We start from the raw sequence: 14,658 nt of genomic DNA on the forward strand, positions 1-14,658 counted from the left end.
TAGGGATCAAAGCCTATTAAATGCGTCTATTAGTGGTGTGTTGAAAAAATAACAACTTAAATTAATGGATATTTGATTGAAATCAATTATATAAAAATTTATTTAAATTTAATGTGTTAAACTTGACAAATTAAATTTAAACCAAACTTTGATTTGATAAGCTTTTCAGCTTGACATGAACTCTATTCGATTAGTATAAAAATAATATAATATATTAAAAAAATCAAATTATTCATTATATTTGATTTAATTAAAATTTATTTAAACTTAGATATTATTAATCAAATAAAATTCAATCATAATTTTTTAATTTTAATAATAATTTGAATAAATTTAAATAATAATATGTTGGGCTCAAATCAAACTGTTTAGCGCCCTAGAAGCGTTGTCAGCCCAAAAAGATTGGGCTTTGGATCGATCGAATCAGAAACCACGCACGAAAACGATTACCGTCTTTTTGAATTGCTTATTCGGATCCAGCATTGTTCAGTTTCTATCGAGAAAGCTCGAATTAAGATAATATATTCTTGCTGATGGGAACCGCAACTAACTTCATATCCAATCAAGAAATCTACAGCTGCACAACCACTGAGATTATTGCAATTTGCCGTAACAAATTATTAAAGCGTTTTTCCTGCGTTCATTAATTGCAGATTCAGAGCTGTGAAAACCTGATTATGGTGGTTATAGTAATTCAATTATAGGTTCTGCCTTTTGCCAGGGATGCCCTTTTGCTTTAATTGCTTTTTCAGCGGTCACGCAAGAACATTTGGTGGGACATAGCGCAGATCTCGAATTCGCCTCTGTTTCGATTTTCTGCTTTTTGTTTTAGGTATACATTCTCTTACCGGCTTTCGTCAATCAGTAGTTAGTGTTAATTGGACGAAGGTTGTGGTATTGTGCCTTTGTTGGTGAGTTATGGCTGCTTACTGATTTTTTTCTTGATGTTATTAAAATTCGTGAGTATGATTTGTTGGATGAAATGGTTGTGAATTGAATTAAAATGGCTGCTTCATTGCTTGTGTGTGAGGGGATGGAGTTTGGGGGTTGATAGGGCAAGAACTGCTTAAGTTTTGTGCTTTATAACTCTAGGTTGTCAAATCTGTTTGATTGTAGGATGATAAGAATGAAGGACGAATCTTTGTTTCTGCTTTGAATCTTGAATCCTGAACGATGATTATGTAGGTTTCAGGTGTAAAAATGGAAGGTGTTGTGGTTAGGAGAGTTATTCCTTCGGATAACAGTTGCCTCTTCAATGCAGTCGGGTAAGCCTTGAATCTTAGTTTTTACCTAAATTGCCTCAAAAGTAAAGGCGGAGGACTATCTTTGTCTCCAGAGTTATTTCGATTAGTGCACATGTGTGAATCTATATAGTAACTGATTTATGGAATTTTATTTTCAGTTATGTCATGGATCACGACAAAAACAAGGCGTCCGAGCTGAGACAGGTTATGACTTGGATCATGTTATACATTTGGCAATGCGATTCCTGAATTTTCCACTTGTGATGCATTATTGTGATACTTGGATAATGAAAACCTGTAATCAATTTACATTTTACAGTCATGTGATAGTTGATCTGAAATTAATATGCGTAGGTACTTTATTCATTTTGCATTTGTGCTTGTAACTTCTTAAATGTCCCATATTGAATTGCAGTAAGAGGGTGCTTGATTGAGTTTGTAAGGTCTTTAAGATATCTTATAAGATGTTATCCAGCTTATAAAATGGTATAAAGAAATTGGTAAAATTTCAAAATGAGCTTATAAAATCCAAAATAAGATGTTAAGATTTTATAAACTCATTTAGAAAATGAAGCAATTGCCGACTTATTTTGAATTCTTTTACAAACTCCCTTGGGTTTTTTAACAAACATCTTATAAGTTTCATTATTTTATTTTACCCAAATATTTTCAATAACTTACTTATAAAATAAGATGCGCTTCTTAATTATTATAAGCTCGAAAAATATCTTCTAAGATTGAAACTTATAAGCTCTTTTAAATGAGCTTACTCAAAAACCCTCTTAATTCCGGGCCAAAGTCAAGTAAAAGTTACAGGTAGCTTTACACCTTTTTCCTTACACCAATGATCTCGGAATTAGAGAGGTTACATCACAATGATTTAACTGGAGGATGCTTAAATGGAACATTATTAGCGAGCATTTTGAAAAGGAAATAGGAGTAGTTATTATGGTATGTGGGGAGAATATTTATTTAAAAAGAAAGAAAACAAGGAACTCTTATTTTGTTCTAATTGATACATACAATCATTAAAGAATAATGAAATAATTGTTTTAGTAAGTTTAACTTTGGTCAGAGAGTGACGTTGCAAGTTAACTCAGATATTATTGTACTGACATGCTGTCCTTGCTCCATCTAGTTGAGTTAGTCATTTGATGTAGTTGAAGAGTTTACACTGCATTAAAATGTCGCTGTAAAAGTTCAAACACGAACATCATTGAACCTTGGTTGCCTGTATTTTTCTTTCCATTTGACATTTTATAACTTCGAACTGTTGAAGGTTATAGCAGCTACAGTGGCCAGCGATCCGGAGAAGTACTCTGAAGCATTTCTTGGAAAGACTAATGAAGAGTACTGCGCATGGATTCTTAACCCAGAGAAGTGGGGAGGTAAGCAGTATATTTGGTAACATTTTTACACTTTGTTTATCCTCTCGCAACAAACTACTTTAAAGATTTCTAATATTCGGTGCATTGTGAGTGAAAGGTTGCTTCTTGATGGAAGTTGAACCTTAGGGCTGAGGTCTGGGCTGCTCTTGCTACCATATGACAAGGAATACTGTTTGCATCTAAGCCAAAGCAGCTGCCTTCAAAAGATGCTTGGGCTTTGTTTTTGGGAATGTTGTCATTCCTTCAGAATAAATCCAAACATTTAAATGAAAAGTCAAATTCTTCCCTCAAATTATTTTAGAGAAATGTCTAATAATCAATGAACTATACAAATTCAAACTATTACATGGTAAAATATATATCTCTATATCTTTCTATCATTATACTAATATAGTATTAAAAATGATGGGACGGCACCAATCAAATAACAGGTTAGATGTAAAGAAATCTACAATGGAAAGTTTGTCCTCAAAATAAAACCAAATATACTTTTATTCTTCACATATTCCCCAGAACATTTTTCCCAAGACTCAAAGTGAAACCAAGCATAATGTTGGATGTTTAGACTCTGTATTTCAGGTTACATATCTTAATGGGACTCCATATGTCTTACTAAACTGGAAAAAAGTCCTCACATTCACTACCTTATTCACTGGCCAATAACAATCAACACCAAGACACCCTGATATGCTGATATCAACTGGTAACTGTATGTCAAGGTTAATTATTGAGACTGGCCACTGCATAGGATGTGGGCCAATTCGGGGATTCATCACAGCCTTTATTGCACCTCAACTCTGCTAGGATTCTATGGCCCTAGAACATATAATTAACGAATATCTCTGTGATTGTGTCATTCTTTTGCCATTTATACTAGAATAGTGATAAGAATTACCTGTCCTGAAAACAATGTAATGCTAATCATTTCCACATTTTCTATAAAGCAATAAGAGGTTAAGAATCATGGGTTTAAGATTGTTAAAGACATTAATGCATTTGATGCAATATTTAGAAATTTGGATCTACAAGGATATATGTAGTGAAGTTATTTGTTGGAGAATTGAGTTCTAAAATTCGTGGTGGACCAAATCTACCATTTGCTCACTTTTGCAAAGAACTCTTACAACATTCAACATTGTAAGATGCTGTAGTTGAGATTGTCTAACTTCTGTTCAAATGGTGTGTGGTGGTGACCTCAATGTGGTTTTGAAAGCCTAAACATGGCCTATAAATGTGTTTACCGTGTTCTTGTTAGTGTCTTCTCTTTTTCGAACTCTGTCTTCCAGAATTCAATTACTGCTGATCATGTATTCTCATTTTGCTGAATTTTTATAGATCCTGCTTCTGGTAGTTATGTTTTATGGTAAAAGTTTAAGCTTGCTATAATCTTTTCCGCTTTTCTGGAATAATATATAACTAGTTTCTGGTCTTTGCATTTTATAGCCATTGTATGTTACTTTGTGAGCGAATAGTTGTGAAAAAGTTCTTCTCAATTTTTTGTTAAAAGTGCCGGCATGCAGTATATGTGACTACATTTTAATAAAAAAGAAAAAGGAAAAAAAACTATCCATAGGATTTATGTGAATAAAGTATTATATGGGAATATAATAATACAAATCTAAAATGCAAGACAAAAAATGTCATTTAATTGAGAAAAAGACATTTACACACAAGAATGTGCCTGTGCTGAAGTGAGATGATCAACTTTAGCCCAACAACGATTGATGCAAAAGATAATGTGCAGTGCATGTGATATTTTCTAGTGTGTATATATACATGCGTATGCGTGTGCGTGCGTGTGTGCTTTGTGTATGTATATTTATACATATGTGATGCTTATCTGTCTGATGACAGTGCTTTAAATCTTATTATGTTTCTGGCCTGCGGATTGCTGCTTCTCCAAGTGATGTAAATTTCAATTATTAGTCAATGATCATGCCACTTCATTTTTTGTAAGGTTTAGACTAAGAGTTTCTTGGACATAAACATTCTTCCACATCATTAGTTGAGACTTTTTACATATTTAATTCTTACAATACCACACATCCGTGAATAGAATCTTGACCACTAATCTAAAGGGATCATTTTTCTTGGTCTTTCTATGTTAAGTGCCTTTAATGTATTTGATTGTTACAGTAAATCACTTTGATACGTTAAGCTTGTCCCTCTGGCATGAATGGCTCATCTTTCTTGGTCTTTTCCCTCTAGGTGCCATTGAGCTTTCAATATTAGCTGAATATTATGGGCGTGAGATTGCAGCGTATGACATCCAAACCACAAGATGTGATTTGTATGGGCAGGTTGGTGTTAAGAATCCATCTAATTTAGTTCATTGGTATCATGGCTGGATTCTTACTGTTATTTGATTCATCATTCTTATGGATTGTATCTACAGGAAAAGAACTTTGCGGAAAGAGTCATGTTGATATACGATGGGCTTCACTACGATGCTTTAGCAGTATGAAGTTTTGTCTTTCCCCCTCTTTCTCTGTAGATGACTGTGTTTGTGTGTTTTGTATGTTCACGTACTTGATCAGATGTGAGGATTCTTCATTGGAAAAGTTAACCTGTTTATGCCCAATCTTTCAACATATTTCCCTTTTGATTTGTGTTATTCACTCAGCGTGCATGAGGCGTGCATGTTAATGAGTATTTTATAAAGGCGGTCCTTAGGTTATTAGAATTGGTCTTGAATAGATTATGCTGTCAAATTGAAATTTTCTAGTTAATATTTTTTTCTCTATGTAAACACTTGATGAGAATAGAGAGCCATATAATATATTTCCTAGTTCCTACATATCTATTTTTTTTTATTTTTTTTTGGGTTGGGGGGGGGGGGGGGGGGGGGGTGGGGGGGGGGGGGGGGGGGAATGGGGGCCAGGGTGTTTGTGGGCGCAATAGTAAGTCCCTAAATGTGAAATCGTTGCACAATTGAGTCTGGTCTGAAGAATCTGTATTTGTTTGTTGCACTATATAAATGTCTACCTTTCAACAGATGTCGCCCTTCGAAGGAGCTCCAGCTGAATTTGATCAGACCATATTTCCCGTGCAGAAGGACCGAACTGTGGGCCCTGTCGAGGGACTTGCTCTTAATCTGGTTAAAGACCAGCAAAGGTAAAAATGTTAAGAGTTGCAGCATCTTACTCGATTTTCCTCTTCATTCTGATCAGTGGCTTTTCGTTCTCTATGATTGCACTATCTTCCCTCTACCAAAGAATCATATTTTCTATCATTTAAAGCAATTCTTTTGTAAATTTTCTTTGTTTAATAAGTAGTTCCTGAAATGGTTATGTGAATAGTTCCATGTATTTTCGCATCACATTTTTGTGCTTGGAGTCTGTGTTTGTTACATTTCTTTTTAGCTCAAGCAGGAAAAAAAAGAAGCTTTCTCTTATTGCTTAACCTAACATAGACTTCAAAACTCACTGCATATATTCTGAATGATAAGTTACAAGAAACTTTGATTTTACGGTATTTGAGCTAACTTTGTGATGTTTCATATTGGCTGCTTTATATAATCCGACCCAATCAGTGATCATGAATATTTAATGACTTGGTTTGGAACTGTCAATGCTGCTTATTTCTTAGAATTCACAACACGTTTTTAATAGTCTTTTGCTGAATTTTAGGAAGAGGAGTTATACGGATACTTCCAACTTCACTTTGCGATGTGGAGTTTGCCAAATTGGACTTGTGGGGCAGAAGGTTATATCAAACCCATCCTTTTCTTTCTTAGACCCTTCACTTATTGAAATCTTTAAGTTGTGGTCTATATTTCGGGTTGAACACTGCAGGAAGCAATGGAGCATGCACGGGCAACAGGTCATGTGAACTTCCAGGAATACAGATGACGGGATTTACCTGAGCCAATAAAACTTGGCCGAGTCAATCATTGGTGTAATCAAATATCTGCATTCAACAATGTTTTGTAGACCATCTGCTTGTTGCTATCTTTCTTTCTGCTGTGGAAGGAAAGAAACCATTCTGACTTGTATACTTATGTGCTGCTGCTGTTGTAATATTTACAATTTCTTTCAGTTATACGGGGTTGGATGAAATTTGTCCCAATTTTGACTGCTATTTACCTCTTTAAAATTGTATCAATCCTTCTTGTTTGGAGTTGTTTTTAGGTGGGTTTTGTAAGGTTTTAAAAAAATAAGTTTGAGTGTTGAAAGGTTTTGAAATGCATATTACGGAATGTGCTGAGTGTTTGGTATTGTTTCTCGAGAGGTTTTGGAAGTTTTTTATATTGTTTTCAGGGAGAGTTGGTTTGAACTTTTATCGCCAGAACATTTCAAGCCGACTTTTTAGGTTGGTTTGTAACTAGACCAAACATGGTGTAATTTAACTGCCGGTAACCAAAACTTCCTTGAGACGAGGAGAAAAAACTCCAATCATGGGGCTGCTAAATCCGACGTGCAACTGTGCAATATGGTTGTGCGATATGGCTGTGATGTCTTATAAGTCGTGTAGTGTTATATGGTTGTGATGTCGTATAAGTCGTGCATGTTTAGTGCAATACGATTGTTATGTCTTATAACTCGTGTATGTACAGTGCAATATGGTTGTGATGTCTTATAACTTGTTTTTAATATATTAATAAAGACCCCATAGCAGTATTTTTATATTTATAAGGAGTAACTGTAACAAAATTTTATTTTTGAATTATTGATGTTAAATAAAAGATAGTTGTGACCAATGGAAATGATAACTGTACTATCAATAATTTATAGGGATAATTACACTCCCTCCTTTGAGATTTTGCGTAATTATACGTGAACGTCCTGTGGTTAGGAAAATTATATCTTGCATTCCTGAGGTTTGCCCTGTTTAAATCCCTCTATTAGTAAAATTCACTAAATTTGCTAATATTAACATAAAAATTGAATAAAATTGATATTTTATTGTAGGTCAAATAATTTTTTCGAACTAAACTACTCTTATACCGCTGAAATATACCTCCTCATATGTATTAACTCGTGAAGACGTATGAGGGTAATTTGATCATAAAAAAAATTATTTGACCTGTAATAAATCAGTAATAAGTGAATCAGGGGTAAATATAGATTTTTCTTCAATTCTTTTGTTAACATCAGCAAATTCGGTGAATTTTGTCTAACGGGAGGACTTATTTATTAGATGAAAGCAAACCTCAAGAGTGATAGATGTAATTTCTCAAACCACAAGGAAGTTTACGTGTAATTACACCAAACTTCAGGGGATGGGAGCATAATTATCCCTAATTTATATGAAATGTTGAATGAAACGTAAAGTTAGAAGTTTATGTATTTCTTTTTTACTTGAGGTCAGTCATTTCTACACAAGTCCTAACAGAAGTGGACAGTGATTTTTAGAGTGAGTACAAGTATGATTTCAAAATTTTTTAGAGAAGAAATAACTTCGCGATTTTAGAAGGAGATTAACTGTGATTAAGGGAGTATTTGCCAAACTTTCTACTTTTAGAAAAGTGATTTTCGTGGAAAAAGTTAAAAGTTATAACAAAATCAAAAGTAGGTAATGTTTGTAAAAAAAAAAAAAGTGAAAAACAGATAAAAGTTAAATTGAGTTGTATTTGAAAAAGAATATTTCTAAAACAACCTTAATTGATTAAAGACCGTCACGTCCTTATATGTTAAAAAGATATTATTTTTACTTAATATATGCACTTGTCTTTTGATAATAAACTTTATTTCATCCTAAAATATAATAAACTTTTTATTTCAATTAGTATCTTATATTCAACCTTTTAAAAATATTTGTCTTATATATTATTAAAATATTAAATCCTAATTGAAAAATTCAATAATATTCTCACTATATAATATAATTGTTCATTCATACACAGCAAACAAACTTCTATATTGTCAAAAACTATATTTTTTCAATTACTCATAGCAATTTAATTTATATTATTTTACAATATACGAGTAAATATCAGATAATATAAAAAAAATAAAATATAAAAATTTTAAAATATTAAATGTGTGAAATTGTAAATTTTGTTAGCTTTAGATGGGAAATTTTACAAATAAATTTAAAAGTATAAAATCAAATTAAAATCATTATACGAGAGTAAAGTAATTCAAAAGAAAGCTAAATTCATTTATAAAAAAAATCAAAACGGCTAAAAGCACCTCTTTAATTGCTCTAATTTTTAATTTAAAAGTGAATTTTGTATCAATCTTATAAATAAAAAGCTAACATTTCAAATATTTTTTTAAAATCAAAAGCTAAAAAGCACTTTTTCAAAACTGTAGTTGGAAAAGGCAAAAGTGTTATTCACCAAACTAGTATTGATAGTTGTGTAAGATAATATGCATATGATGAGGTTCAGTTGTATATATATATAGCTTTAGATGTAAGTCTTTTTGGTTGGTTATATGATTATGATGATTTCACAAAGCTTAAGTAAAATCATTTCATCTTAGCCTTTTCTTCTCCCTACTCAACACTAAACCTTTTCCAAACACAATTCTTCAGTTGTTGGAAATATTCTACTACCATTCGCAGTGTTTGGATTTATTTTTTGAGTGTTTTGTTGTATTTAATAGAGATATAAAGAGAAAAACAAAGATAAATAAGTGTCTGTTAGTGATAGTATGTATGTTTGAAATTTATTTTTGGAGATAATTTAAAATAAGTATTGCATACTTAATATTGTGTTTTGGGAGACAAAAATTAATATTCATTGTCAAATCATATCTTTTTATATATATATATTTATGTATATGTATGTATTTATGCTAAAACAGTTAAAAACATCTAAATAAGGTGTTTTTGAATTATGACAAATATTGGGTATATTTTGAATCGTCCCGGAGATAACTTAAAAATGAAAACAATCATATTTTACTTTTTTTGTCTTTTTAAAGCTGTAACTACAATCCCCCTTTTAAAAGTTTATTGTAATTATATATAAACCTCTCGTGCTTTAAAAAATTATATTTTCTGAAATTTATTTCAGTCTAACAAATACGTTCATCCGTTAGTCAAAAGTTAATGAATTTGTTGATATTAACAAAAGAATTAAATAGAAATTGATTTTATCATTGATTGATTTATTAATAATATATTGTAGGTCAAACAAAGATTTGTGACTAAACTAACCTTATAACTGTCGAATATGTTTCCTCATGCATTAACATGTGAAGATGTATAAAGGTAATTTGGTTATAAAAATATTTATCTGACCTGCAATAAATCAGTAATAAGTCAATCGGAGGTAAATATGAGTTTTAATTCAATTTTTTTAATTAATATCATCAAATTCAGTAAATTTTAATTACTGAATGGACTCATTTATTAGACGAAAGCAAACCTTAAGGGTATTAAATGTAAATTTTTAAACCACAATCAATTTATATATAATTACCCAAAATTTAAAAAAAGAGTAATGTAATTATTCTTTTTTATTACTTTGTTTCAAAGGGATTGATGGATAAAATTGTATTATTTAGTATTTTCAAATATTAAAAACCAATTATTATAAAGTGTAAAGCAAAACATAAAATTGGAATGATTTCTAAAATTATTATAAATGAGCATTTTAGTGCATGTAATAAATAAGAGTGATCAATTTAATATTGATATTTGGGAAGTTAGTTATGGCCCATGTGGGCTAATAATTCCAATTCAACTTTATGATATTATCATATTATGATTTGACAATTCACAATTTACTGATTAAAAACTTCATCAAGATGGCTGTAATGGTTAGGATAAATTACAACAATTTTCTTGAAATTTATCGTAGTTGCGAATACTTGTCGTTATTTGAAAAATTACAATTACTTCTTGATACATGAAAAAATTATATAATTCTTAGATGGGAGTATGAAATTGTTAACTTTGCCCTAATTGTAATTTTTTTATTTTTTTTAAACAAAATAAAAAACTTATAAAAAAATCAAACACTGTGGATGAAAAAATTTTAAAAATTATATAAAGAATTATCCAGTTAGTCCAAAAAAAACTTAAAAAATAAATAAAATTATAATTTTTAATTCACTAGGGCATTTTGGTCAGCTCACCACAAAATTTAGATAGAAACCTGACGGCTTGTGCTAATTGTTAAACGACAGTTAAAATTAAGGGGGTATTAATAATTTTTCAAACAACAAAGGGATATTTATAATTATGTGAAACCTCAAGGAAGATCGTTGTAATTTAGTCTAATGGTTATAAGTGAATTTAAGACTGACTTTTGAAATTTCTATTCATACTAATGATTAAGGTTGAAATTTTAAATTCTATTAACACGTTAGAGATTATGAGAATGAGTCTCACTAGACGTATTATTATTTGTCTTATTTTATATAAAGTTATTATATATTAATTTATTATTTTTAATTATATTAATATGTTGATCGAATCCACATGTTACTTAATTTATTTGAATATTGAAGTAATTATTTAATTATGAGGAAAAAAATGCTAACCAATAGCTTTTTCTTGATAGATTAACAAGAAACTATAATGATAAGTGTTGGATTAATGATGACATTTCTTGAAATTATCATCTTTGGATTTTTCTAGGGCTTGCTTGATTTTTAATAATATTTTCTCACACTCACACCCCTTTCGAGAATTATTTATTTATAAGTGATTCATTTTTTAGAATTTAGACGAAAAATACTAATATCAACAAAATAATTATATAAATTTTTAATTTTACCGTTCATTCAATATTTTTTTAGCAATAATTGTATACTTGTAAAGATAAATAAACGGCTATATAAAACTTAACACACAAAAAAAATAAAATAATGAATAGTGTTTTTTTTTCTTTTATTGATGAATACTTTTAACTCAATGGTTATAGTTCAGGTAATAATATTTTATTATAATTACATCTTTTTGACTTTATATGAATTATATTTATTCCTCTTATAAGTATAAAAATATAATTAGCAAATACTAAATACAGGCGATGTGAGCAAAAAATTGTTCATTCAAGTTAGTCCAACTCAATAATATTTTTGGGCTAAGATTATCCCAAATCTTGAAACGAGAATTTGCAAAAAATACGTTAGTATTATGATCTTCAAAGTAGTAAATAATTATATAAATATTGATCACAAATATCCTTCATGGGCCCTTGAGGTCCTTCCTCCGTGATGGACCCCTCCGTGGGCCGAAGGTTTGGTCTTATTTTCTTGGGCTTCATGTAATATTTGTGGTATTTACGCGTAAAATTGAAAGTTTATGTATATAATTATAAAATTATTAAAAAATATTAAAATTATTAATTTGATCAAATTTTTTTAAAGAAAAAAAATAAAATAAAGAATGAATTTGAAATTTAAAAATTGATATGACAAAATATTTTCTTTTATAATAGTAGATATATATACATATATTTCTTTATTTTAATATTAATATATTTTGTTTAGATCCTAATGAAATGGGACAATTATTCGGAAAAATTTTGAAAGATTTTTTTTGAAGTGAAGAGTATTTTTTTTTTATTTTACGAGAGAGTTTAGGTATAATTAATCCTACTTTTTAAAATAATTTAACACAATATGTTTATACCTAACTAAGATATTATAATTATTATAAATATCTAAAACAATAATTTGAAAAGACAATCAATTGAATATATCATTTTCAAGAGGACAAAAATTAAATAAAGTCCAATCCCATTTCTCTTCTTCTATTGCAATATGGCTGAGCTGAATTGACTTCATGAATACACCAGAGACTTAAGTCTTAACCACCATGCCCAAAATAACATGTTTCAGGAGTTGTTCACACCGTTGATTCAATTCTTGATTGAATCGGACGGCTGGAAACTAAAGAAGATTAGCACTCCACAAACTGGACCCCATCTGCAGACCAATTGATATATATAATATTTAAAGATCAGTTATGTCCAGAAGACTCATAATTCTGAAGATCAAAAAACAGAGTCAATTTTGAAATAAGCCGACCGCCTCCAAGAATTTTTCCTCCTCTCAAATTCAAAACAAGATTAAAAACCCATCTCTCAAATCTTTTGTTCTTGCAAATATTCGACGTACAGTTGACAGGTTTTCGAGTTTTTTCTTCGTTGTTTTTGCTGTTTCTGGGATGCTGCCCCTGTTTTTGTCTCAGCTCTGAGATAGGATTTCGTTGAATTTTCATCTCAGTTTTGTTCTTGTAATTTTTTAAGGATCCTGGATTTTTACTATGGTGAATTGAAAGATTTCGTTACCTTTGTGTTTCGCTTGGTTTGAACTGTCTGTCTGTATGATCTTCTGTCGATCTTTTCCTTACATGTAGTTGTTTGAAATTCAAATTGGTCAGAATTGAACAGAAGTATTTTGCTCAAAGAAATCGTGTTCTGCGTTTCGTTGTTTGTGGGGTTTTGGTGAAAAATTTAGACTTCGGGTCAGGATTCTGTGTTTCTCTTCAGTTTCAAGAATCATGGGTGTTCAGAAAGACAGAGTGAGGTTCAATGTTGGCGGCAGAGTCTTCGAGACGACAGCCACGACGCTGGCAAACGCCGGCCGGAACTCCCTCTTCGGAGCTATGTTTGATGAGAATTGGGATCTCCAGTCCAATGCCGGCACCACGACGACTGAGCACTTCATTGATCGGAACCCGGATTGCTTTGCTGTCCTTCTTGACCTCCTCAGGACTGGGGAGCTTTACATTCCCTCAAATGTTCCTGAAAAACTCCTATACAGAGAGGCCCTGTTTTATGGCCTCTTGGACCATGTCAGGGCTGCCAAGTGGGGCCCATTCGACGGGAACATGCTCCTTCTAGCCCGGTCGATACGGGGTCTAGCACCGGGAGATGGGACGGCCATCCGGGCCAGCCCCGATGGCGGATGCTGCGTGGCTCATGGTAGTATGGTCCACATCTATGATTGGATGCTGGAGGAGCACCATCCTATCAGTCTTGACTACCAGAGGGTGAACGATGCCGTTTGGGTCAACTTAGAGAACATTGTGATCAGTGCTTGTGAGAGGTTAGGCAGAGATGAAGGAGGCATCGGGTTGTTTAGCTCGTTAACCGGAGAATTAAGGTATAAGTTCCGTGTCTCGCATGAAAATCAGGTGAAGAGCTATACCGGTGGCGCTTTGAGCTTCAACTCGGACTATAAGTTGTTTTCTAGTTGTAAAGGTAGGAGCAATGAGTATGGCATTGGTGTATGGGACCAAGTGACCGGAAAGCAGGTCGACTTTTTCTACGAGCCGGCTGGATGGTCGCTTGGAGAGGCCGACAAGCTGCAATGGCTACATGGTACCAACTGTTTGTTGGTAGCAACATTATTTCCAAGGAAGGACAACTGTTACATTAGTTTGTTGGATTTTAGGGACAAAAGCATGGTTTGGTTGTGGTCTGACATTGGGGCGCCCTTAACGGACGAGCGAAGGGTTAGAGATGCGATAGCTATGGAGGAAACTCATTCTGTATGCGTGGTGAATGAGTACGAGGATTTAGGGTTTATGGACTTGAGACGTTCCGTTGGATCAGTCCGTTGGAGCTCAAGAAGTCGACTGATGAAGGGAAAAATGGTTGATGAGCCATGCTACCCAAAACTGGCATTGCACGAGGGGCAGCTATTTTCATCAATGAATGATAGTATATCAGTGTTCTCCGGCCCTGATTGGGTGTTGACGTCTAGGCTGAGAAACAGCTACGGTGGTTCCATTTGTGATTTCTCGATAGGGGGTGATAGGCTTTTCTCGTTACACAGTGAGGAAAATGTCTTCAATGTGTGGGAGACCCGACCTTCTCCGGTTATGTGATTCTTTGCAGGTTAACCCACGTGCGATCGACATATTTTAGCTTGATGGATGACTGAGCTTAGATCTGGATGTTGAAATTAAGGTTTCAATGCCAGTAGGTTATAGAACGAGTCGAGTGTTTGTCTGAAGTTTTGAGTGTTGTATAGATCTCATAATGACATAAAATTTATTGCTTAACTACCATATGTTGAAACATGTCTTTGCTTCTATTACATGAATGTATGGACTTTTTCCTATAGCAGAATTGATGCAACACACCCGGGCCACTGATGACCATTGAATGGAAT

The 14,658-nt window shown here is 32.4% G+C and overlaps 2 protein-coding genes across 9 annotated transcripts; both read left to right on the forward strand.

Annotated features, from left to right (window-relative positions):
• LOC105162938 (ubiquitin thioesterase OTU1) lies at nucleotides 475-6,712 on the forward strand. 8 transcript variants are annotated; one of them, XM_020694063.1, is made up of 10 exons: nucleotides 475-609; nucleotides 722-832; nucleotides 1,193-1,265; nucleotides 1,403-1,448; nucleotides 2,524-2,632; nucleotides 4,841-4,932; nucleotides 5,028-5,090; nucleotides 5,628-5,746; nucleotides 6,262-6,337; nucleotides 6,427-6,712. In XM_020694063.1, exons 3-10 carry the CDS (start codon nucleotides 1,201-1,203, stop codon nucleotides 6,481-6,483), a joined length of 627 nt encoding a protein of 208 aa, XP_020549722.1. In that variant the 5' UTR covers nucleotides 475-609; nucleotides 722-832; nucleotides 1,193-1,200; the 3' UTR covers nucleotides 6,484-6,712. The 8 variants fall into 8 exon arrangements, with proteins under 8 accessions (XP_020549722.1, XP_020549721.1, XP_020549720.1 ...); XM_020694062.1 differs by having other exon boundaries at nucleotides 477-609; nucleotides 1,186-1,265; XM_020694061.1 differs by having other exon boundaries at nucleotides 511-609; nucleotides 705-832; nucleotides 1,186-1,265.
• Nucleotides 12,516-14,566, forward strand: LOC105162939 (BTB/POZ domain-containing protein At2g24240-like). The gene has a single exon (XM_011081119.2). The coding sequence runs from the start codon at nucleotides 13,040-13,042 to the stop codon at nucleotides 14,369-14,371; it is 1,332 nt and encodes a 443-aa protein (XP_011079421.1). The 5' UTR covers nucleotides 12,516-13,039; the 3' UTR covers nucleotides 14,372-14,566.

The sequence above is a fragment of the Sesamum indicum genome, linkage group LG5, assembly GCF_000512975.1.
Source record: "Sesamum indicum cultivar Zhongzhi No. 13 linkage group LG5, S_indicum_v1.0, whole genome shotgun sequence".
Lineage (NCBI taxonomy): Eukaryota > Viridiplantae > Streptophyta > Magnoliopsida > Lamiales > Pedaliaceae > Sesamum > Sesamum indicum.